Below are 26,393 nucleotides of genomic sequence, written 5' to 3' on the forward strand. Positions count from 1 at the left end.
TTTTTTCTAGGCAAGATATTTTACCATCCTCATACTGTTTTATAACCGTTTTTGTAGTTTAATCAAGACTAAAAAAGACCGAAACGCCAAACCAATATTAAATAAAATTATTCGCTTACGATTCTGCAATCAGTTATTATATATATATATGATAAAAAAATTACTAAAATAGCCTGCCAGCAGGGGAAAAAAAAAAAAAACAATCAGCTAATTCCTAAAATATTGTAATTCCCAAAATATTTAAGATACAATCACATAGCGTGTATCGTAAAAGTGACCCATAAATTCACTGTGATGCTATATAAAAAAAGATAGCAACTTGCAGTTAAGCTAATGGCTTTTTAACAGTAGCAAATATATTCTGCTTCAGAAATGTAGTTCAATTTCTGCGAGTTCTCAAAATTGACGCAAACCGCACAACTTACTGCTAAGGACGAGTAAGTAAAAGAAAAAAAAATTTAAACCAATATAGGCCTGTCAAAATGCAGACTAGTAACCAAAATAATTCAGAAATCAAGTAATGCAAAAAAAAAAAAACCAATTAGTGTAAAAAAAAAAAAAGAGAATTTTTTTGTTGCTTCCAAAAATTATAGTAACTCATAAGTGCACCTACAACAAAACAGTATTTAATAATTTTTACTAACCTTTTAAACCAGTCACGGCCTTGAATCCCTGCGAATCCCTATTCCCCCAACAAGGAATATAATATAGTGAATCACCATATTTACAAAAACTAAGTTTCGTTCACTAACGAACAAATGCCCTTACTGAAATTAACAAAGTGATAATGAGCATATATATGAATAATTCAAGGGTAGTTTCTAAAATAATCAAGCGAAAGTTGAAGCAATAAAGGAGATCAAGTGTAGATTTTAACACCTGTAAAGTACTCTTGCCCTTTGCCCTGAAACATGCTTCAAAGACCCCAAATCAATATAGATAAATTATCGAACTTTCTCCCTGAATCAAACTCTTACAAAAGGATAACCTACTAAAGACTATCGCGATAAAGTACCAAAGAAAAAGAACCCCGGATCCATCATTCCTTTTCTCATCCAATTTATGAACCCCCCCCTGAGTCGTGCGGCATCTTAGTGGCATTAAAGTATGGAATCAACGAAATTATTTTAATTTTCATTTGGGAAATATAAAGGAATTAAATTCATATGGCTTATGACAAGCTACGAAACTTTAAGTAATACCGCGCTGGATAATAAATATCTCTACCACGTGGCGTTAACTCCGCCACAGGAGAAGGACGATTTGACACCTTGAAAGTAAAGTTACACTTCAACTCACTTAACTCCCATTAACTAAGAATATACAAAGCCGATGAAAGTAATACTTTAATCGCGGCACGGCTAAATGAAATATCAAAATAAATGAAAAAAAAAAACATTACAGCCTAGTAGCTGAATTTTTAATGAATTAAAAAAAAAGTCTATATTCTAAAAAAAAGGGCCTTAACGAAAATAATTGAAACTATGGATATTTGAAAAAAAAAGATTGTTTAGAAAGAAAAATTTGTCTCGTCAATCATAGATTACTTAAGAAAAATTTTGTTGTAAATAAGGGTTCAACAATTATAGAAATCGAATGCCACAGCAAATTCTAATAGAAAACTTTAGAGTTCCCTCAAACCGATCGACAGATATCGCACTAATTGAAATATGCTAACCTGTAATATAATACAATCCTTTCCTTAACAATTCAAACACAAAAAACCCACTCAGACCATGTAAAAGATACTTTTGGCAAAAAAAAACCAGTAGTAGTAATTCATGTACTTCGCACGGTAAAAAAAAAAAAAAAAATTCTTTTATAAACAAAGCGAAGCATACTTTTAGCTGAAAAATCAGTAGTAACATCCCTCACACTTCGAACGTAACAAAATTTTTTTTTTCTTTTTCGGCAATTAATAAAAGCTCAATATACATGGCAATTCTAATTCATAAAAGCAAAATAAAATAGTCAGCGAACAACCCCATGAAATGCTCTAGAAATGGAATAAGAGCAATAATTCAAATGTCTATACAGTATACGATAATGAAGATGGATCGACCCCCAACCATGGGAGGTTAGAGCCAAGGATTAGCATGGTGTACATTATCCCACCATGCAATCACTTGACTTTCACACTCTGTACAAAAAAAAGTTACATGGATACGAGACTTGATTGCACAATAAGACATTGCTTGGCAAACACTACAACTGTCTAGCCACCAAACTCCATAAACAAAGAAACCTTCAGTTGTGGGTAACGGTGGCCACAGGGCAATGACAATGGTGTCATTGTCCTTCTATTGCCGTTACCGTTTGGCCCTGGCTCTCTATGATTAACAACTATGGAAACACGGAAGGCAAATAAGCAACAAGGAATTGTGATAAATGAATAGGCCCCCCAGTCATGGGAAGCCGGGGCAAGTGGAGACGATTGATGGCGTCTACATAACATTCCGTTTCCATTAGAGGCATAACTCTCTTATGAGAAACTACCAGGCAGTTACAAAAATTGATCATTATATAATGAAAAACTACAGTCTTGGAATTGAAAAAAGCCACCATAAGTCGTGGGGAGCGGACAGGCAGCTGTGGTGACCTGTGTTACCTTCTATCTCACTGGTCATTATAGTCTGACCGGGGAACTCTCACGAGACAATCAAAAAACCTCTCTACAAAAAGTGACCCGCAAGAATTACCCTAACTCATCTCTACCATAAGAAAATGTGACGCCAAAAGTGACCGTGAAAGAATATGAAATAAAGAAGGAAATGAAATCTGATACGTGGGGTGTGCGTTGGCAGGGTGCTGGAACGCGATTGATTTAATTTCGTGTTCGGGCACCGTGCCAAGGTATTTCCTACTAAGATCAACTCAAATAAGAAAAGGAACCCAAGGATAACAGTGAAAGTTAAATACCATAAATCACAGGAGCGAGCTGAAAATAGCAAAAAATAATAACAAATATCATCAAATTGAAGGTACTTAACTAATCTATTATTATGCCTTGATAATTGTAACCATTTTTATATTAAGTAATCATTTGTTTCACAATTACTGATAAATTTTACATAAGAACACATTTCCAGATACAGTGCGTAAGTAACCTTCAATCACTGGCTAAGGGAAACGCCGGAACACGCAACCATACGGTACGTGCTTATATTGAACCTAAAATCTAGTAGAATAATAAAAAAAAAGTAACCATGATAAGATACACAAGCCATCAACAATTAAATAAACATAGACGAGAAAATGCAATCTTTTGGAATCTTAAGATGAGACATAGCGTAGATAATATTAATGCTCCATTAAGGGAATGGGGACTTGTTGACAGTTTAATGAAAGAAGAGGAACTTATTAAAGCAGTAGAAAATCATGACTGTCCAAAACTATATTATCTTCTAAAATCTCAAAAGACTATGTTGGAACAAAGAATGATCCTAAGATTAACGGCAAGCCTAGTGCTTTATAATTTTAGTGCACGTGCGATGGCCAGAACACTAGAGCACACTAGACGAAGTGCCAATCTGGCCTTCCGAATCTTAGTACAACATATCCCATCAACAATGTATAGCTCGTTGTCTGAATATATCGCCAACAATATTTGGTACGATTAAGATGATAACGATGTGACTACAATTTGGCCCACCAAGTTTGTCTGCACGTTAATAGACCAAGGACACATGTTAAAAGTTGAAGGGTTTCTTAAAACATTATACGTCAATTGTGTAAATAACACGTATCTAAATCCGATAAACCCTACAATGGGATTCGCAATTTTTCAAGTTACCCCAAGAGAATATAAAGACAAGGAAAATAACCCCGAATTTCTTCCAAGAAGATGAAAATTTTGGAAGGAAGATAGTTCCTGGGTTAGACGTAATCGTGTGTGAGCAGCTGTACTGTTTCCATTCACACGTAAACTTAAGTTTCTCTATAGTAAAGATAATAAATGACCCATTGTCATTATCTCAGTTGTGGCGGAAAGTCATTCGTCAAAATATGCGAATGAATGACATAACCGCCACTCTGGAAGGCCTGCACCTCCCAAACCAACTACTAGTGTATTTAATGTACCTAAATATACCCGAAAACGGTAAAAACGATATAGTATTTGAACTCCAATTTCTCAGCCCAAATGTTTCGTCTTGGGAAAATTATCGACTTTTAGATATGCTTACATCTCCAAATTCAAAGGCGGTACTGCCAGATGATGCACCCATATTGAAATTAAAACCCAACCTCAGTGGGAAAAACTGTATATATAAATAGTCTTGTTGAAATGAATGATAAAAGAACCCTATAATATTACCTGAAGCGTTATAACTATGAAAATCGATTATTATCACAATAAAAAAAAAGGAAGTGCATTATAGACCAGTATTGTATTAATATTTATAAAACTATGAATCCGAGTAAATGTTACGAGACCTAAGTACATCATCAATATATTGAAAAAAGGGTAGTTTTTCGAAAATCTCTGTACTTTTAAGCCTATAAAGCGACCGCAAAGTCGTTAAACTAGAGTACGGAACTTTAGGGAAGCAACTATGTTCGAACACACAAAGAGCCAGGTGCAAGGAGGAATCGGTGAAAAAGTAGTTCAACCTCAACCTGAAGTTACCTTGTTTTTCACTCAAATTTGGTTAATATGGAGCTCAGATGACTCGAATTACAGTCGAATGAATAAGTATCCGATGTATTGAGGAAATGCCGGTGAAAAGATAGTTTGACCTCGACCTAGAGTGTACCATGATCATAACCAATCTCGAAAAAAAAAATTATTAATTAAACAAAAATCATAGAAACTACCTTTTATTTCAGAATAATGGCCAAAGCAATTATTGACACAGAGTTCATATGCATTAAACATGCCAAAGAAAATGTCATATACTCAGCGGCAATGATTATTGTGAATAAATCAGGGGAAGAAGTTTTTGCGGAAAAATGGGATGTCAAGTACGACTTAAGGAAGTACAACATAGGATCATATATCTTCAGATTACGTCTAGCAAACACGCCCAAATCTCGACCAGCCAGAGGCAAATTAGTAATAAAATATAACGGCAGAAAGGGCAAGTACCTTTATTTAGTTCAACATGAGATAAGAAAGTTGCAAAAACAATATAAAATTCGGTACTGGTATGTTAAGGGTCCTTGTCAGACAGATTTATTACTCCTCGACAAATGTAGAAAGCAAAATTTAGTTTATAAAATTGAAGGAAACCCAAATTGGGTAAAATATCAAGGTAAACATGACCCCCTCCAAGAAATAATATATTATAAGCAGTATATATATAATCCAAAAAGTGTAATATGCAGCGCAATGAGAAATGAAATTATATTTAAGAGAATAAAAACCTATGTATCAAAATCAAAAGTAACAAAAAAATCAAAAAAACTGCGCCAACCGAAATAATTAAAGTTAACCAACCTTTTACGTTAAAAGAAAAATTCTGGTGTGAAAGCCATTAACATATCTATCCCCTCAGCCTGGGAATCAAACCGTACATTCACCATAGGCGAGTAACAAATTGACCGACCATGAATCTTAGTCTCACCTTGTTTCCTTTGGACAACGAAGATTATCATAAAATAATGAAAATATAATATCATAATTAGCATTTTCTTTCCTTCCCTGAAAAAAAAAGAACAAATAATAGGAGTCAAAGTTCTCGTTCGATTATCAATCATAAAATGTTTTCCTATATTATGTATAATGAAGTATTAATTCCAGAAACAGCAAAAAGGATGTGGATAACAAAGGTCATAACAATCTTCATTTCCCAAACTATAGCCCAAGACATCGTAAAACATGGAATAATCTTCAAACATGAGAACTCGTTACTTGCAAGCCACAATGCCTGGAAAATAATTATGAAACTGGATCCCAAACCGTTTGAAACCCTATTTCAACAGGTAATGAGACTGGAGAAGAACACCAATGAATTAAAGGATTCCATATTTCAATTCTTAAGATCGGACAAAAGCTTGCAGGCCACAAAAGACATGCACCACAAGGAAAATACAGGAAATCTACCTCCCATTCTTCCCAAACTAAAGTCGAAATTCATAGTGGACGATTTTGACAAGAAAATGGCAGAAATCGACAAAGCTCTAGGAACTAACAATATAGGAAACAGGAGAAAAAGAGAATTAAACAAAATTGACGGATCTATAAACGAATATACCACGGCAAAATATACTACCGATTCCCTCTTGATAACTTCTAAGAAAAATAAACTCTATGATGGAAACTACGACATGCTAAATGAATTACCGAGCCTATGGACTTTTCTCAAGGAATTATGGCAAAATCATGCCGAACAAAATATTACCAAACAAATATTATCAAAACTCACGAAGGAAAAAGACTACAGACAAATTATTAACCTAAAGGAATTAAAATTCTCAAACACACAACAAGATGATAACAATAAAAGTCATACAGAAAGAAAAAGAAAAGACACAAATACAACCACGCCTACATATGAGACCCCAGTGATAGATATACAATCTTCAATGTCAGAATTTACAACGAGCACAATCACCAAAATGAGTGCACTTAGCAAGAATGCACCTAGATATTTGACCACGCTAACTTATCTAAGACCAACGATACTTACAAAATGTACATGGTCAACAGGACCCATGCATTACCGCACCCGGTCGATTGGAGTATTTACTATAGGCTTTAGAGCAAGACTCCCAGTAAAGCAAACAGAAATACAAACGATAAAAGTAAAAGCGATTCAACCAGTGGAAAAGAAAGATAAAACTAAGAAAGAAGAGGAGGACAGTTACCCGCACAAAAAATGTTGGACGGTAGACAGCAAAAGTATGTGTGCTAGATTAGCAATGTCCAATGAACCAGCGAAAGAAGACATCGAGCCATTACCTGGGCCAAAAGAGAAAAACGCTCTAAGAAAATCAATTCGCCAGTCCTTTCTAATATTCTATAGACAGAGACTGCAAGCACAATTTGAATTGTTTAATACAGAAATACAAAAATTAAAACAAAGTACCACGAGAATCTTCGAAGTATTTTTTAGAAAAAGCAAATATCGAAGATCAGCTAGTTTAATACAAATCGTGGGAGATTTAGCCTCACGCTTGTTTGGACTTTCAACTGAAGAAGACCTAAATATCCTAAGGGAAAACGTAGGACAACTGAATAACGCTATGAACGTGACCTTTTCATGTCCAAAAAATACAAGCCAGTATAGCCAATTACCAGAGAGACAAAATTGAGGCAATCTCGAAGAAAATATCAAAGACAGTAAACATAATGAATTATTTAAAAAATGAAGTAGATCGGGTGATTACCGATTCGAGCCTCACCATGGTATCACTAGACATAGTGACAATGTCCTTACTTAACCTGGCAACTGACGTTAGCAAATTTGAATTTGCATTATTTGCCCTTACCGGAGGAACCTTGTCGTACGACCTAGTGGATCCTTCGAACCTAAAAAGTATCTTGGATGAAATAAAAACGCATTTAACGTTCGGACTGCACCTACCAACAGAACCGGAAGTAGCAAACTTATTTCACTATTACACCAAGATGAAGGTTCACATCACAGAGATAAACGAACAATTATTTGCAGTGGTAACAATCCCGCTAATAAATCAACAATCAATATATGACTTGTATAAAATTTCTACGTTTCCAGCCAACATAGGTAGAACTATTTCGTTCATGACTATTACCCCCGAAGCAGATTTTTTGCTAATCGATCAAGATAGAAGGAAATATGCCTTAGCAAATCCACAGGCCCTCAAGTAATGTTTAGCATTCAAAAACCTAGTATGTCAACTAACACTACCCATCTATAATGTAAAACCAGAATAGTGTCTACCGGATATATTCTTAAAAGAGGCTCAACAAGAGGAAATTCCCAACTCGTGCGAAGTACTAGTAAGCAGTACTAAACGAGAAATATTTATTCACCTTAGAAATGATCTATGGCTATTTTCTGTTCCAAAAGAAATAGTTGGGACTATCTATTGTTATAATAACACAGAAAGAATCGATCCAAGCTACAGAACTGAACTAATATTACAAGACGTAGGAACTATAACGATAAAACAAGGATGCCGACTGGTAACCAAGGAAGCCACAGTACAAACACCTCTGATAACCACCAGCACGAATATAATAAGCCCCAAAGTGGTCAATTTTAAAGCAGTAAATTTATCGTATACGATTCCTAACATTGAAAATGAAGAAGTAAAAACCAGAATATGGTCAAAAATGGAGAATGTCAAAGGAACCTTACCACTAACAAAAATAAGAGAAGCCCTAGACTCTCAGATTCCCATGTTCACTAATGAAAACCAAAGATTGACATATGTAGAAAGTAGATATGGACTATTCTCAACAAATTTTTGGTGGAATATCCTCCTGACGGTAGGATTCGTGTTCATGATCTCTCTGGCTATAAGAATGCTGTTAACCCTAAATTACGGAAGAATGTTGAGAATAACACGTAGAAAAAGAGCAAAGTCAGACCACATCGAGCCGAGTGAGATGCAAAACCTAAACCCGGAAATCCCTGATAACCCTTAAGCAAAGAATAAGGGAGGACATGATTGAGCGAATGGGAGTAGAGGTCCTCATTCGTGCCATGTCCAGTCCCAAACTTTCATCTAATTTTTTTTATGCGAGCCCATGCAGCTGCAAAGATATATTTCTTAAGTGGCGTGGACGCGCATAAACAGTAAAGATTTGAAATTTATAGTAAATCGAGACCTCTAATAAAAACCAGGCAGTCTGCCTCGCAAGTGGTAGTAGAATAGAAAATTAAATGCTAAGGTAGATGAGTGTTGAATAACATTTAAAAGCGTGTTGAATATTAATATGTGTCAAATGCACATATATACATGTATATATTTAATCACCAAATTTTGGAAATATCGTATAGCGTTATTTTTTTTTGAAGACACAATTATTTTCCCAGTTTTACCTAGTTTATCTCGTAGTAATTTAGTGATTGCTGCATATACACGTAAAAACAGGAAAATTGCTATTATTTGTTTTATCTTTGAATTTAACCGTAACTGTATTAAAAGTGATATTATTCATATAATTAATCACGACTATTATTTCAAAAATAGTCCCCACATGGTCCCATGTAAATTGCATAATACTGCTGTATGTGTCGTAAGTTGTGTAATTATAAAGAGCATATGATTCTGCCCAGGTATTTATATTCTAGGAAGCTGAGTAACCAGTGCAAATTAATTATTGGTGTACCAGCAGGCAACACGGATACAACCCAGTAGCATCTACTTTCATCATTCGTCAACCACCGACAAGTACTCACCAAGGAAGTCCCTAAGACATATCCTGATAACATTCCAAGTCACCCAAGCCTAGTACCAGGTAATCTTATCTCAAGCAATATTGGCAAACCAAGAACCCCACATATACATATATATCTGAATTAATAGTTACCTAAAGAACCGCCTCGACCGCAACGTCGTAAAACTACGTGGAGACCGTCGATAACTATCCTTAGACGGCAACGGCTTTAAGATTCAATGTTTGAAACACCAAGAATAACCCTAGGGTCAATCCCTCAAGGATCATGTATCTTAAGCCCCAAATCAGAGACAATATGTTGAACCAACATCAAAAGCTTAAGTTTTGACGCTATCCAATTACTATTAGATGTCGCAAAACCTAACCATTCGCCATGATAAGAAAAATCAAACATTATCAATTTAAGGGAATATGGACTGTATGTGATAAATTTCTGTCCCAAAAAGAAGTGTTCGCAAAAGAAAAACAAACAGTTATTATTGTTTTAATCTCCATAATTAAGCCCTCAATGATTGTGTATCATTTAACCGGAAATCAAAGAGAATGCGTCGAGCCAAGGTCCTTAGATCAAGTTTTGATCCTGACATAGTTAACGTTAAATGTTGTAACACAGCCCATAGTCCAAGATATGTACTGAACGTGAACAATTTACGGGAAACACAGACTGTACGAGTATCAGATTTTCCCAAAAACAAAAGTGTCCAAGAAGACCTACCCAGCGATCAAGATACCCATTTCATGTAATCAATTCCCCAAGGGATATGTACCCAATAGACATTCCAACGTCCCTGTGACATCAACCCCGCATATTTCACATGACAAACCATGCACGGACAGTTTTGTGCTATAGTCATACTTATGAACAATGCAAACGCTTATCCCAAGCAACAAGTGACAAAAGCGAAACACCACGAAGACGAACCATAAACAATTAGCCAACCTAGTAATTAATTGAATGGAAGCCCAAAGTAAGAGTGATAACGTATGTGAGTATTATAGACACGTAGAATGATGAAGTAAGTGTGAAGTCTTATGTATCTAACTAGTAACTTTAATAAATATTGTTAAACTTATAATAAAACAGATGGAAATCAGTGCAAGCTACCTTATCCCAGTGTTGCCATCAACATTAAGTTAAGAATGTTAACGTGTGAAATTTTTTTTTCTCCAAGCTAATTTTAATCCATATATATTAGTGTATTGTTGTTAGATGTGTTAGATGTAGTTAGATGTTTTTGAGGTCAAATAACCATCGTACAAATACAACGTCAGGTGAAAGTATAACTAGCATTGGAAGTAACGAATATCTACCACGTTAAATAATGAAGTAATTAAAAAAGCGGAACTTAACTAGTTGGAGCCATGTAGAAGTATTAGAAGATCAGGTGAAGGAATTCTAATATTAGGTGAAGGAATAATAATATAATCGTACCTATATAACGTCAGGTGGAAGTATAGTCAAGTGTTAAAAAAAAAGGGGCAAATATGTACAATTTACAGTGATAAGATAATCATATCAGGTGGAGGACTTTTGATATTAGATGTAGGAATAATAATTATGATATAATCATATAATCTTATGTGTTAGTTAATAGTGACTCTTTGGCCCTTTCGCCAAATAGAGTGAGTAGGTGATGGACTTTAAAGTAATGTTATCATATATATAGTTTAATAGAGCAATCGGAAATATGAAAGAAAGATATAAATTTTGCCAGAGCAGAAATAATTCAAGTAATGAGCAATAAGACAAATTATTAAAAAAAAAAAAAACAAAATTTGAAAGTACAAAGAGAGTAGCTTAACACAACGATGAGGACATCGTTAAAAATGGGAAGGATGATATGTAATGGAATCAATTCTCAAAACCCCCAAAATCTCCCAATTAAAGTTACCCAAGTAAAGAATAAAATCACCCAAAATATGAACCTGAAAAATTCAAGTAACCTACAGATCGAGCAAGACTCAAGCTTCCAATTTAACATAGTGAAACAAATGTATCTACTTATACATTGTAATTATACTTTGTAACAAACATCATAAGAATCTTTCCCACAGAAAATCCAACAAATAAATCCGCCCTTGTGTCGCCAATAAAAGCAATAAATATCAGTTGGACCAAATCTTATATGACAGTCAACGAACAATGTAATTTGAATTTTAAGAGCTCGGAATACCAAACTATCAAAAGGGCAAAGTTTATTATACAAAAAAAATAGTCACTCAAGATGCAAAATATTTTTGTTGCATTGTTCTGGAGACTAAATTTAGAACTAGCTATCTCAATGAAATTAATTTGTATTATCATTTACCAACTTTCACAGAAATAAATTATAAGTCTCCTGAAAATTAAGCGACCCCCTGCTAGCAAAATATTACAATGTAAAACTTTGTTCGTTCGAGAAAATTCCAAAGTGTTATTATAAAAAGTTATAAATTGTAATTAAAGTTACAATGTAGAGCTTCGCTTTATTAGAAAAATTCCAGAGTGATATCTTAAAAGTCATAAACTTCAATTAAACCCAAGTAGCCCATTGGTGCAAGCCCGTCCAATAGTGATGTAGGACAAATAGTGCAGCCAATAGGGACTGTAAAATATACTTGTGGGTAACGCCCGAATGTAACCTCTGGCGAAATTAGGAAAAGTAGATAGTTAGGACTTGGTAAGGTTTGCGCCAGTCTTATGCCAGTCTTATGCCAGTCTTATGCCAGTCTTGTTTTCAGTCTTGTTTCAGTCATGTTTTCAGTCTGGTTTTGAGTCTATTCTGAGACTTAGAGAAGTCTTACGCGAGTCAAGCCTGCAAAAGACTAATATGAATTTCATGTGAATCAGTTTAAAACAGACCTTCGAGGAAAGTTTTTAGCTGTGAATGAACTTTTGTGTCGCTATATCCCAGATGACAATTTTGTATTAGTGTCTTTTATTGGAAGTGTACTGATATACCGAAGCTCTGTGACAACTATGTGAGTAACAATAAATACGTTACTTTCTTATTTTATTCTCTCCAAGTTAATATTTCTCAAGTTTGTTAGTCCTTATGGCTCCACTCGCTCCTAAGGGAAACTGAAGTTTTTCAATCTGATTTCGACTCAATATGGCCGTTAACATAAGCTCCCTATTTGAACCGCTAATTTAAGCTCCCCACACACGAAGTTCTGCCTCCTCTCAGGTACACCACCTGTGAACCGCCAACTAAGAGTTTAACTAAATTTCCCCATTAAATCAATCAGTCGATATAAGAACAAATAATTTTTATTAAAATTCCCCTTATCAGAAGGTTCTCGGAAGATTCCAGCCAGAATCATTTTTTACATAAACCCCCCCCCCCCATTAGACTGTAATTCAGCACCAATGAAACTCAAGCCCCATTCAATTCAACCCCTTGAATCAAGAATGCAAGTAGAACTCAATAATTCTCAAAAAAGTGGAGCTCTTGACACGAAAAGGATTTGGTATCGACGTTAAAAAAATATCAAAATTGTCAAAGAAACAAAAAATTCATTTTCAAGAGCAATGAAAAGTTGTTAGAAATATTGAAATTTTTAAGGAAATTAGAATTCTTGACATGAAAAGAGAATGCAAATTGTTCAACAATAAAAAAATGGATGACGGAGGAAGGCTTTGCTTGGAGAAATCTGATATTTAAATCCTAAAATTTTCAAGAAATCTGGAATTCTTGACATGAAAAGGGTTGTGTTATTGAAATTGAAAAAATAAAAAACAGGGGAAGATTGCTTAACCAAAGAAAAATTTGATGAGGTAGATTGGTTTTACTTGAAGAAATGTGATATTTAAGTGCTGAAAATTTTCAGAAAATCTGGAGTTTTTGACATGAAAAGGTTTTTGCTATAAAAAAGTAAAAAAAGAAGTAGAAATTGTTATAACTGAGAAAATTTGATGACGTAGACACTTTACTTGAAAAAACATCGGCAGATGCATTGCAGCTTACAATAGGGGAATAAATGGATACCCGTGGTGTTCCCTTTTAAAACAATAGGCCTTTCACGTTTACTGTTTTTGTGTTTGTTATATATACTATATGATTGTCTGGTTTATTACTATGCTTGTGTGCTTGTTCCATAATTTTTATCTTCGTTCTGTTCGTGCTTGTCTATGTGCTTGTTACATTGGCTTGTGTTGTCATTTTCTGGTTTATTAGTGTGCTTGTGCGACTGTTCTATGAGCTTTTATTTCATTTTGTTTGTCATTATCCATCTTTTTCTTTCGCTTTTGTTTTTCCTTTTTTTTATTCTTTTTTTTATATACTCCGTTCATCATGGTATTTCAACGGGTTATAAATAAACTCAATTCAATTCAATGTGATTCTTAAATCCTGAGATTCTTAAGAAAAGATGCATTCTTTGTATTGAAAAAGGGCTGTGGTATTGAAAAACAAAAAAAGAGGTATGAAATTGTTAAAAATAAAAGACGTGAAGGCTTTACATGAAGAATTGTGATATTCAAGTCATGCAATTTTCTAGAAATCATCAAATTATGGACTTCTTGGTCTGAAAAGGGTTTTGCCATCGAAATCGAAAAAAAAGAAGTAAAAATTGCTAAAACTGAAAAAATTTGATGATGTAGAAATCTTTACTTGAAGAAATGTGATATTTAAATCCTGAAATTAATAATAAAAGTTTTTTTTAACATAGAAAGTATTATTGCTATCCAAATTCAAAAAATAGAGGTAAATTGTTACAAAATAAAAATTGGTATGACTTAGAAAAGCGTTAGTTAAAGAAACATAATATATAAATTCCAAAATCCTTAAGAAAACTTGATATATTACAAAATAACAAAACTTGATAATAACAAAAACAGGTTTTTGTTATTGACATTAGAAAAAAAAAATGAAAAATGTTTAAAAGCAAAAAATTTGATGACGTAGAAAGGCTTTACTTGAAGAAATGTAATATTTAAATTGCAAAATTTTACAAAAAATTGGAATGCTTAACATGAAAAAAGGATGTGCAATTGAAATTGAAACATCAAACTGAAATTGTTGAAAATTTGATTAAGTAGAACCGCCTTACTTGAAGAAATGTGATATTTAAATGCTCGAATTATTGAGAAAACTGGAATTCTTGACACAAAAAAATTTTTTTTTGCTATGAAATGCGAAATTGAAGAGTAAATTGTGAAAAAAAAAATGAAAAACATGGTGAAGTAGAAAGACTGTCCTTGAAGAAATGTGATTTTTAAATCCTGAAATTTGATTGTAGGAGGGCTGTGCACACATCGTTTGTTGATAGCAGCTGCTTTCCTTACTGTTAAAATAATTTTAAAAACTTTTTCCATAAAATAAGTTTTTCAAAAAAAAAGTAAAGAACTTCATTAAACCAAAAATGAACGAGAATAGAATCAAATAATCTACAAAGCGTACAACTACCACAAATCAGTATCAATAAATAAATAAAACCCAAAACAAACAGAAATTAAAAAAAATAACAGAATCAAACTCAAAATGAGCAGAAATCAGAGGGCTGTGCGCACATCCTTCGCGTTTGTTGATAGCAGCTGCTTCCTTTACTGTTAAAATTAATTTTAAAAACTTTTTCCATAAAATGTTTTTAAAAAAAAAGTAAAGAACTTCATTAAACCAAAAATGAACGAGAATAGAATCAAATAATCTACATAGCATACAACAACCACAAATCAGTATCAATAAATAAATGAAACCCAAAACAAACAGAAATTAAAATAAATAACAGAGTCAAACTCAAAACGAGCAGAAATTAATATGAGTAGGGTTCTAAGCCCCTATGCTTTCTAAAATCCAGAATATAATTTGTATTTTACTGAAAAAAATTCAAATGAATTTACTGAGAAAAATGTGCAATGTCAGTTTAATATACATATGCGGATATTTATTCCTTAAGATCTTAATTAATTTTTGATTTCTAAAGTTATAAAAATGAAAACATAAAAAAAAAAAATTCAGTAAAGTAAAAATTATATTCTGGCTTTTAGAAAGCATGGGGTTCAGAACCCTACTCATATTAATTTCTGCTCGTTTTGAGTTTGACTCTGTTATTTATTTTAATTTCTGTTTCTTTTGGGTTTCATTTATTTATTGATACTGATTTGTGGTAGTTGTATGCTTAGTAGATAATTTGATTCAATTTTGGTTCATTTTTGGCTTAATGGAGTTCTTTACTTTTTTTTGAAAAATCTATTTTGTGGAAAAAGTTTTTTTTTTAATTAATATCTGTTCGTTTTATATTGACATAGTCTTTTTCAGGGAGAAAGACTGAGTCGCTTCTAAAGTTAAACAACCATCCCTTCAATAAAAATCATGAATACCCCCTGGGCATAACTTACAACCCTTGGCCCTAATTTCTGGGGCTTGTTTCAACCCCAAAAGCCTTGTTATATGATATTTAGATTATTTTGAATAGAATGGCTATATCAGAAGTTCTGTTAGATGGATTTCGGGACAATACGACGTGTGTGTGTGTGTGTGTGTGTGGGGGGGGGGGGTGGAGGTGTAACTGCCCTCCGATCACTTTGACTCTTAAAAAGAGCACTAGAGCATCTGATTACCAATCCAGTGGGCCCTCTCCGAAATTTATACGACCATGCTTTCTATAATAAAACCTTATATGCCCCCAGGGCATAACAGTCCTTGCCCTGAGGGCTGGGGGGATTTTTTATCCTCAAAGACATAATTTCTAGACCTTTCAGATACGTTGAACAAAATGGATACCTCAAAATTTTGATTGGAAGTGTTTGAAGAAATGATGGGCGTGGGGGTATTTGCTCTCTGATCACTTTCGACTAACAAAAAAGACAATAGTCCTCTCAATTTCCAATCGAATGAGTCCTTTTTGAAGCTTCTACGACAAAAATTTCTATAAGAACCTTATATGCCCCAAGGCCATAACTTATGCCCTTTGTCCTGAGGGCTATGGGGGGAGGGTTGTAGGCCTCAAAGGCGCAATTTCCAAACCTTTCAACTACGTTGAACAAAATGCAATATCAAAATGTTGATTGGAAATGTTTGGAAAAATGATTGGCGTGGGGGGGGGGGATGATTCTCCCTTCGATTACTTTCGACTATTAAAAAGGGCTGATAGTGTGGTAAATGAGTTTCTTAAATATGGTGGCTCTGAGGTTAGAAATAAGCTGAAGATTATGAATATGATTTTTTAAAAAGGGGAAGTACCAAACGATTTTAGGAAAACCTTAATTAAACCGCTGTATAAGAAAGGGGATAAGAGTGATTGTCGTAATTATCGAGGCATTAATCTGGTCTCTGTAGGAAGCAAATTACTTAGTAATATGATACTTTTTAGACTGAGAGATGCTGTAGACAAAGTTTTAAAAGAAGAACAGTGCGGCTTTAGAAAAGGTAGAGGATGTGTCGACCAAATTTTCACTCTTAGGTTAAGAATTAAGAAATGCCTTAATTTTCAAACACCTTTGGTTCTTAGTTTTGTAGATTATCAGCAAGCGTTCGATTCTGTTGATAGAAGAGCTTTAGCAAAGGTCTTATCCTTGTATGGTATTAATTTAAAAAAATCTTTTTCCACAAAATATGTTTTTCAAAAAAAGTAAAGAAATCCAGTAAACCAAAAATGAACCGAAATAGAATCAAATAAATTACCAAACGTACAACTACCACAGATCAGTATCAATAAATAAATGAAACCCAAAACAAACAGATATTAAAATAAATAACAGAGTCAAACTCAAAACGAGGAGAAATTACTATGGGTAGGGTTCTAAGCCCCTATGCTTTCTAAAACCCAAAATATAATTTGTACTTTACTGAGAAAATTCAAATGAATTTACTGACAAAATGTGCATTGTCAGTTTAATATACATATGCTGATATTTATTCCTTGGAATCTTAATTAATTTTGATTTCTTAAAGCTATAAAAATGACAACATTTAAAAGAATTTTTTCAGTAAAGTACAAATTATATTCTGACTTTTAGAAAGCTTAGGGGTTTAGAACCCCGCGCATATCAAATTCTGTTCGTTTTGAGTTTGACTCTGTTTTTTATTTTAATTTCTGTTTGTTTTGGGTTTTATTTATTTATTGATGCTGATTTGTGGTAGTTGTATACTTGGTAGATTATTTGATTCTATTTTTATTCATTTTTGGCTTAATGGAGTTCTTTACTTTTTTTTGAAAAACTTATTTAGTGGAAAATGATTTTTTAATTAATTTCCGTTCATTTTATATTGACATAATCTTTTTCAGGGAAAAAGAATGAGCCTCTTCAAAAGTTAAACAGCCACCCTTTCATAAAAGCCTTAAATACCCCCTGGGCATAATTTACAACCCTTGCCCCTAATCTCTTGGGCTTCTTTAAACCCCAAAAGCCTCGTTATATGATATTTAGACTGTTTTGTATGGAATGGCTATCTAAAAATTTATATTAGATGCATTTTGGGACAATACGACGTGTGTGTATGGGGTAGGGGAGGGCTAGTTGTCCTCCGATCCCTTTGACTCTTAAAAAGAACACTAGAGCGTCTGATTACCGATCCGATGAGTCCCCACCGACGTTCGTATGACCATGCCTTCTATAAAAACCTTAAATGCCCCCAGGGCATAACTTAGAATCCTTGCCCTGAGGGCTGAGGAGATTTGTTATCCTCAAAGCATAATTTCCAGACCCTTCAAATACATTGAACAAAATGGCTATCTCAAAATTCTGATGGGAAGTGTTTGGGGAAACGATGGGCGTGGGGGGGGGGCATTTGCCCTTTGATCACAATCGACTAAAAAAAGGCACTATTCCTCTGAATTTACAATCAAATGAGCCCTTTTTCAAGCTTCTACGGCAAAACTTTCTCTAAAAACCTTATATGCCCTAAGGGCATAACTTACGCCCCTTGTCCTGAGGGCTATCGGGGGAGGGTTGTCGTCCTCAAAGGCATAATTTCCAGACCTTTCAACTACGTTGAACAAAATATTGATCGGAAATGTTTGGAGAAATGATGTGCGTGGGGGGGGGGGTGGTTCTCCCTTCGATTACTTTTGACTATTAAAAAGGGCTGATAGTGTGCTAAAAGAGTTTCTTAAATATGGTGAATCTGAGGTTAGCAATACGTTACTGAAGATTATGAATATGATTTTTGAAAAAGGGGAAGTACCTAACGATTTTAGTACAGCTTTAATTAAACCACTGTATACTTCTATCCTCTCCTATCTCTAGTATCATTCCTCTTCTATCTATTATTATTTGCATGCTTATTCTTTAAGTGAAGTTCAGTGAAATGATTTCAAGATTTAAATCATCTTCCTATTCTTTCTTTGTATTGATAATAAAAACCTTTTTTTACAAAAGAAGTTTTTCAAAGAGAAATAAAGAGCTTTATTATACCGAAGATGAGCAGAAACAAAGTCAAATAATTTTTAAGCTTAAAGTGACCATAAATCATTATCAATAAATAAACAAAACCCCAAACGAACAGAAATTACGCTAAAAAATCAAACTCAAAACGATCATAAACTGCCACAAAGAAAGGGTTGACATCCCCCATGCCTTCTAAGTTTTAATGTTGCTCCTTACTTTCAGTTGAAAGAGACTTGTTTTTTATTTAATTTCTGATAGTTTTTTTTTAATAATGCCAGGGAATCTGAGTACACCTCCACGGAAAAATCCCCCCTCCTCACGGATTTATTCTCTAGACAATTCAATCTTGGTGAAAATTTACCCCTGACTATTACCCTTAACGTCTTCACGCGTAAAATTGAGTCGGCAAAGAGAAAGTAAGACATAAGAAGAATTTTACATAGGATTTCTGGCAAATTCTCACTGTGCAAAATTTCCTCTGAAAAATTCGCCCCCTGGAAACTATCCTCCCCATGAAAAATTATCCCCGAGAAAAATCCCACCATCAGAAAACTCCCCCTTCCCCCCCTGAACAATGTGTGCATAGTTCCGAATAACAAATACTATGCGTAAACAACAGGCAAATTTTTTAACCTAAAGACTTATTCCTAGAGGCTGTGTGGGATCATAATATCTCCTAAGGCACAGTTATTCGGCCTTTCAACGATGCTGAACAAAATGGCTATCTCGAAATTTTTATCGGACGATCTTGAGGAAAAAAGGGGCGTGGGAGGGGGCCTAGTTGCCTTCCGATTTTTTGGTCACTTAAAAAGGGCACTAGAAATTTTAATTTTCGTTAAAATGATCCATTTCCCGATATTCAAGGACTACTACATCAATACGATCACCCCTGGAAAAAAAAATAATAAACACGCATCCGTGATCTTTCTCCTGGCAAAAAACAAAAAATTCCAAATTTTTTCAGATAGGAGCATGAAACCTCTTCAGTAGGGTTCTCTGATACGTTGAATATGATGGTGTGATTTTCATTAGGATTCTATGACTTCTATGGGGTCTTTCCCCCTTTTTACGAAAATCAGGTAAATTTTATCAGGCTCGTAACCTTTGATGGGTAAGACTAAGCTTAATGAAACTTATATGTTTAAAATCAGCATAAACACCAATTATTTTAATCTTTTTGCTTTTGTTCTATAAGAATCCAAATTTTGGCGTACTATTTATATATTGGACAAAATTTTGCGGCAATTTTAATAATAGTTGTACTTTATAGCTTTGGATGGATAAATATTCAAATATATATAATCTTTTGGTTCCTTTAGAGCTGACTGAATTCTAACCACAGTTACAAGCTTGAGTATAGAAAAATGTGAATCCACCATGCCCCTCCACATACCTTAAAATTTTCAACTTAATACCCTTAAACGTTCCTGAGATATCGAAGGTATTCCCTCTTTATAATCTTGGATAAAATCAAAAGTGTTTTGTGATTTAGTTCAACTTCCCACTCAACATGTCCTGGCATTTTAATTTAATAACCTTAGCCGCTCCTGATATATTGCAGACATGCCGTTTGAGAAGAATTGGATACATAGTGTCTTTAGATTTGGTTCCAAAATCTAAAGACACTGAAGTTCCAAAGTAATACCCATATTTTTTTCAGGGAAACTACATAGATGTCCTTTTGAAAATTTGAATGCCCATAATTTGTTTTAGTTTTACCTTACCCATCATCTTTCCCTGAAAGTTTCAACTTATTGCCCTGTTCTGTTCCTGAAATATTGTTTCTGTGCCATTTTGACAACCTGGATGTTCTTAGATTCTTTCGATCTTGTTCAGTAGTAATAGTATTAGCAAAAGCAATAGTAGCAGTAGTAGTAGTAGCAGTAGAAGTAGCAGAAGTAGTAATAGTAGTTGTAGTAGCAGTCACAGTCGTAGTAGTAGTAGTAGTATACTAGTAGTATTAGTAGCAGGAGTCACAAGCACTCGCAGTTGCAATTACAAGTAGTAACAGCTGTAGCTACGTGAAGTCGTTGTCGCATTCGGAATTGGTTACAGTCGATGTTGTAAGTAGCTGCAGACGCAAGTATTTGTTGCAATTGTAATCATTGTTCGAAGTAGTTGGAGTTAGAGTCGCAAGTAGTCAGAGTCACATTTAGTCACAGTCGCAAGTAATTATCGTCACACGTAGTCAAAAATACCACAATAGCAGGTAGTTGCAATTGCAAGCAGATGCAATCGTAAGTAGTCACAGTTGCAGTTGAGCTATATTTAGAAGAAGCAGTAGCAGCATAAGTAGTAGTACTTGTTATAGAAGTAGTAGTGGCAGTAGTAGTAGTAGTAGTAGTAGTAGCAGTAGTAGTAGTAGTAGTAGTAGTAATAATAGTAGTAGTATTAGTAGCAATAGTAGTAGAGTTAGTTTTAGAAGTAGCAGTAGCAGTTATAGTAGACCTGAAAGGTCCAATTTATTATCCTCAGTCGTTCCTGGTAGATTGGTGATACGCTCTTTTGAAAACCTGCGTACATGTAGGGGGTTTTGATTTAGTTCAACAGATACCCCATCATCCCCTTACAGTCTCAACTTAATGGACTCAGCCATTCCAGAGATATTGCAGATACGCCCATTTAAAAAACACATTTAGTTAAACATCCCCCTCCACATTCCCAGAAATTTTCAACTTAGCACATTTAACCATTCCTGAGATATCCCAAATACACCCTTACGACATAGAATTGGCTGTTTATGCTGGTTTTACTTATATCAGTTTCATTATGTCTAGTTTTACCCAGCAAAGGCTACGAGCCTGAGAAAATGTACGTGATTTTCCAAAATAGGGGTAAAGATCCCTTAGAAGTCATAGAATCTTAATGAAAATCACACCATCAGATTCAACGTATCAGAGAACCCTATTATAGAGGTTTCATGATCCTATCTGTAAAAATGTAGAATTTTGTATTTTTTGCCCGGAAAAAGATCACGGATGGGTGTTTATTTGTTTCGTTTTTGTTTTTTTTTTAGGGATGATCGTATCAATCAGTAGTCCTTGAATATCGGGAAATGGCACATTTTAACGGAAATTAAAATTTTTAGTGCCCTTTGTAAGTGACCAAATAAATCGGAGGGCAACTAGGCCCCCTTCCACGCCCCTTTTTTCTCAAGATCGTCCGATAAAAATTTTGAGATAGCCACTTTGTTGAGCATAGTTGAAAGGCCCAATCACCATGCATTTAGAGATATCATAACCACCCACAGACCCTGGGGAAAAGTCTTTAAATTACAAAATTTGTCCATTGTTTACGTATAGTATTTGTTATTGGGAAGTATGCACACATTTTTCAGGTGGGGAAGTGGAATTTTCTGTTGGTGGGATTTTCCACGGGGATAATTTTTCATGGGGAGGATAGTTTCCAGGGGGCGAATTTTTCAGAGGAAATTTTGAACTGTGGGATTTTGCCAGAAATCCTATGTGAAATTCTTCTTATGTCTTGCTTTCTTTTTGCCGACTCAATTTTACGCGTGGAGATGTTAAGGGTAATAGTCAGGGGTAAATTTTCACCAAAAATTGAATTGTCAAGAGAATAAATCCGCGGGGAGGAGGGATTTTTCTGTGGAGGTGTAGTCAGATTCCCTGGCATTATTTAAAAAAAAATTAGAAATTAAATAAAAAACTGAAAGTATTAGTTTTTTCAACTGAAAGTAAGGAGCAACATTAAAACTTAAAACGAACAGAAATAATTGCGTATTTGAGGGGGGTTACTCCTCCGCAACATCTCGCTCTTTACGCTAACATTTGAATTCTTTCCCAACTCTTTAAGAACGACTCTTGAAACACTATGTTCGTTCAATTAGAACAATAAGAAGATTTTTTTAAAAGTACTAAAAAAATTTTAGCGTAAAGAGCGAAGTGTTGAGCAGGAGCAACCCGCCTCATATACGTAACAAGTTACTTTTAGTTGAAAAAACTTGTTTTTCTTTTATCTAATCAATAGATAAATGAATCCCAAAACCAACAGAGATTACACTAAATAACCAAGTTATAATTCAAAATTCTGAAGGGAAATAATAATAATAAGGAATTGTGGTTCTCTTTAAGAGGTCGTTGGATTGTAAAGTCTCTTTCTGATTTAAATTGTGTTAATAAACAAAAAACAAGCAGAAACAAGCAGAAATGCCTCCTGTGCTTTCTAAAGACCAGAATCTAATTTGCCCTTTACTGAAAACATACCACATTTTCAATATTTTCTTTTTATAAAAATGATAAATCCAAAATTATAGACACTTCCAGGAATGAATATCAGTATATATTAAACTGTCAATACACATTTCTTTGTACTTTCAGTAATTTTGGTGTTATATTTTTTATTTCATGAGCAATAAAAACACATAGCTCGAAGTAAAAACTGTTTTCAGTAGTAAAGTACAAATTGAATTCTGGCCTTTACAAGGCATGGGGGATGTCAAAATCTCTTTGTGGCAATTTATGCTCGTTTTGAGTTTGATTATTTAGCGTACTTTCTGTTCGTTTGGGGTTTTGTTTATTTATTGATAATGATTTATGGTCACTTTGCGCTTGAAAAATTAATTGACTCTGTTTCTGCTCATCTTTTGTTTAATAAAGCTCTTTATTTCTCTTTGAAAGCTCCTTTTGCAAGAAAAACTTTTTATTATCAATACAAAGAAAGAATTAGAACGATGATTTAAATCTTGAAGTGATTTAACCAAACTTCAATTAAAGAATAAGCATGCAAATAATAATAATAATAGATAGAAGAGGAATAATATTTTGATGAGCACAAGCAAAACAGTATTAACTAAGAAAAATTTCTGTACTAAAATACAGCTAAACACAAAAATAACTATGAATATCTTACCATCAGATTACTGATGCAAAGCATGTATAGGCCTAACCCTCAATTTCTGTTTATTCCTTTTTACTTTTGTTTGCTATTTCTTTTATAGATTTAAATGATTTTACAAGTGTACGGCCTACTACTGCCAGAGGGAAATACTGAAACACATTTCTATTCATCCAAAGCTTTTTCGTAATTTCTTTTGCATTTTCAATATATATCATGTAAATTGGAATAGATTCGTTTAGACACTCTAAAGCCTGCTTTTAATATTCTACGTTCTCCACGTTTAGTAACCCTTTCTAAATTTGGCGTCAATTCGCGAATTACTCTAAGTCCACGACTATGACAGATTGCACAGAAACCCCTGCAATGCCGAAAAGAGCAGATGGCTTTGGAAAATTTAAGTTCATCCAAGTTCAACAGTGTTGACAGATTAGGACAAGCAAAGATTCGAATTTCGTTTCCGAGATTAGTCAGAAAGTAATGAAAGATGAGCTTTGGCGTAAATCTGCAGGAGATTAAAGGGGCGAAGAGATATGTGTATGATCCTGAATTATCTTGACGAAAGGGATAGAAGTTAATTATATGAATTTCAAAAAAAATCAAAATAGAGCATTAAAAAAAAAATTGAAAAGTTTTCTCTCCGTTACGGGGAGCCCACATGTACAGACTTTTACCAAAGGGATAGACGATAAAACAGTTCGTGGTAACGAACTGTAAGTAAGGAGTGACCCGGCTCCATGGTAACCAAAACTCTAGAAAACGGGTTTTTGATACCAATAGATGCATCAAAAGAATCAGATTTCAATGCTGAATTCAATATATAACTTTCATCAGGTTTAGCCCTACCCATCAAAAGTTATTCGCCTGAGAAAATTTGGCTGATTTTCGAAAAAAGGGGGAAGATCACAAATGCGTGTTTATTTGTTTTTTTTTTCAGGAGTGATCGTATCGACCCAGTGGTCCTAGAATATCGTGGGAGGACTCATTGAAACGGAAATTAAAAGCTCTAGAGCCCTGTTTAAGTGACCAAAAAAAAAATGGAGGGCAGCTAGGCCCCCTCCCACGCTCATTTTTTCCCAAATTCACCTGATCAAAATTTAGAGATAGCCATTTTCTTCAGTATGGTATAAAATATGATAAATATGTCCTTTAGGATGACTTAATCCCCCGAAGTCCCCGGGGGGAGGGCTGAAAGTTATGAACTTTGCCCAATGTTAACATATAGTATTGGTTATTAGGAAGTATACAGACGTTTTCAGGGGGGATTTTTTCTGGTAGTAGGGGGGGTGGGTGGGTCGGGGATTATGTGGGAAGATCTTTCCATGAAGGAAGTTTTCATGGGGGAAGGGACATTGCTATGAAGGGGGCGCCGGATTTTACAGCATTATTAAAAAAAAAGGTCAGAAATTAAATATAAAAAAAACAAGTTTTCCAACTGAAAATAAGAAGTAGCATAAAAACTTAAAACGAACAGAAAATATTACTTGTATGATAGGGTTCACCCCCTAGTCAATACCTCGCTCTTTAATCCAAAGATTTTTTAGTACTTTAATAAGAGCTATTTATTCTAAATAACAGCCTCTGTGATTAAGGGTCATTTTTAAAGAATTGGAACAAAATTTGAACTTTAGCTTAAAGAGCGAGTTATTGACTAGGGGGCGGGCCCCCTAATATACGTATTAAAAATAAATGAATATAGAAGTTCGTTACGTAAGTTAACTCGTAAATGACGTATATTGATTACTAATAAAAACATTCGTAAATAAAATTAAACAAGTTTCGAGAAAGCCATTTAACCAAATAAAAGTAAAATTAATATCCAAATTTCGTTTTAATTATTCATGTACGGTGAGCCAAAATCAAAACCTGTATTAAATCAAAAGTGTTCAAATATTAAATAAAAAAAACAAGTTTTTTTAACTGAAAGTAAGGAACGACGTTAAAACTTAAAACGAACAGAAATTATTCCGTATATAAAAGGGACTGTCCCCTCCTCAACGTCTCTCTCTTTACGCTAAAGTTTGACTTTCTCACAACTCTTATTTTTTTAAACAATAAAAAACTTTAGCGTAAAGAGCGAGGCGATGAGGAGGGGACAGTTCCTTTCATATACGGAATAATTTCTGTTCGTTTTAAGTTTTAACGTCGTTCCTTACTTTCAGTTAAAAAAACTTGTTTTTTATATTTAGTTTTGACCAGGAGTGGAATCAAACATTATTATATTGATTATTTGTTTTCAGCGTACAGCATAACTTATAAGATCCACCCCCTTTTTGGCTCTGCCCCGAGCTGTGGAAACTCAGACTGACTTGTTTTTTTTTATTTTTTTTAAATAGCAAACATACAGGGGTACAAATTGAGGGACAGGAGTGAGGTCAATTAATCCCCTCCCTTGGTTTCTAAAAGTATCCTACTTTTCTTTAGTGTTTTCATTGAAAAAAAAATGTCCCCCACCAGATTTTCAAAAATACCTTTTTTGTGTCTACGCTAGTAAATGGAAAAAAAACTTGCCCCCCTCTAATTTCTGTGAAATGATGGCCTGCAACTATAGTTTATCATACAGACTAATATAAAAAAAATAAACCAAGGACATGCAGAATATAATACAGGAGTACCCCTGCCTGGTTATTTGTTTGTGACTGTCAGATTCGAAAATTTTGAAAAAAAATACAGTTAACCATACGTGTGTTCCTTTCGTTAGTTTTTTGTATAGTGTTTGTATGTTTCTCATCTGTTTGTGTCATTTTCTATAATTGATTAGTTTGTTTAATCAAGTTCTACTTTTTATTTTCCCATTTTTCCTCTCGATAAAGGCTTCCAGATATAGAGCCGAAATAGTTGGACAATCACTAGTATTTGGATAAAAGGGTTGTTTTTCTTACAAAGTTCACTTGCGTA

The 26,393-nt window shown here is 34.2% G+C and overlaps 1 protein-coding gene across 1 annotated transcript in view; it reads left to right on the forward strand.

Annotated features, from left to right (window-relative positions):
• The first annotated feature begins 4,831 nt into the window (after window positions 1-4,831).
• The window catches only part of LOC148942718 (uncharacterized), a 141,245-nt gene continuing 119,683 nt past the window's right edge, over window positions 4,832-26,393 (forward strand). The window contains exons 1-2 of the mRNA XM_089102341.1: window positions 4,832-5,078; window positions 7,680-7,788. Coding sequence (XP_088958467.1) covers window positions 4,832-5,078; window positions 7,680-7,788 — 356 coding nt within the window. The remainder of the gene's footprint in view (window positions 5,079-7,679; window positions 7,789-26,393) is intronic.

Source organism: Artemia sp. Qi Xiang Cuo, chromosome 16 (genome assembly GCF_049724085.1).
Source record: "Artemia sp. Qi Xiang Cuo chromosome 16, ASM4972408v1, whole genome shotgun sequence".
NCBI lineage: Eukaryota > Metazoa > Arthropoda > Branchiopoda > Anostraca > Artemiidae > Artemia > Artemia sp. Qi Xiang Cuo.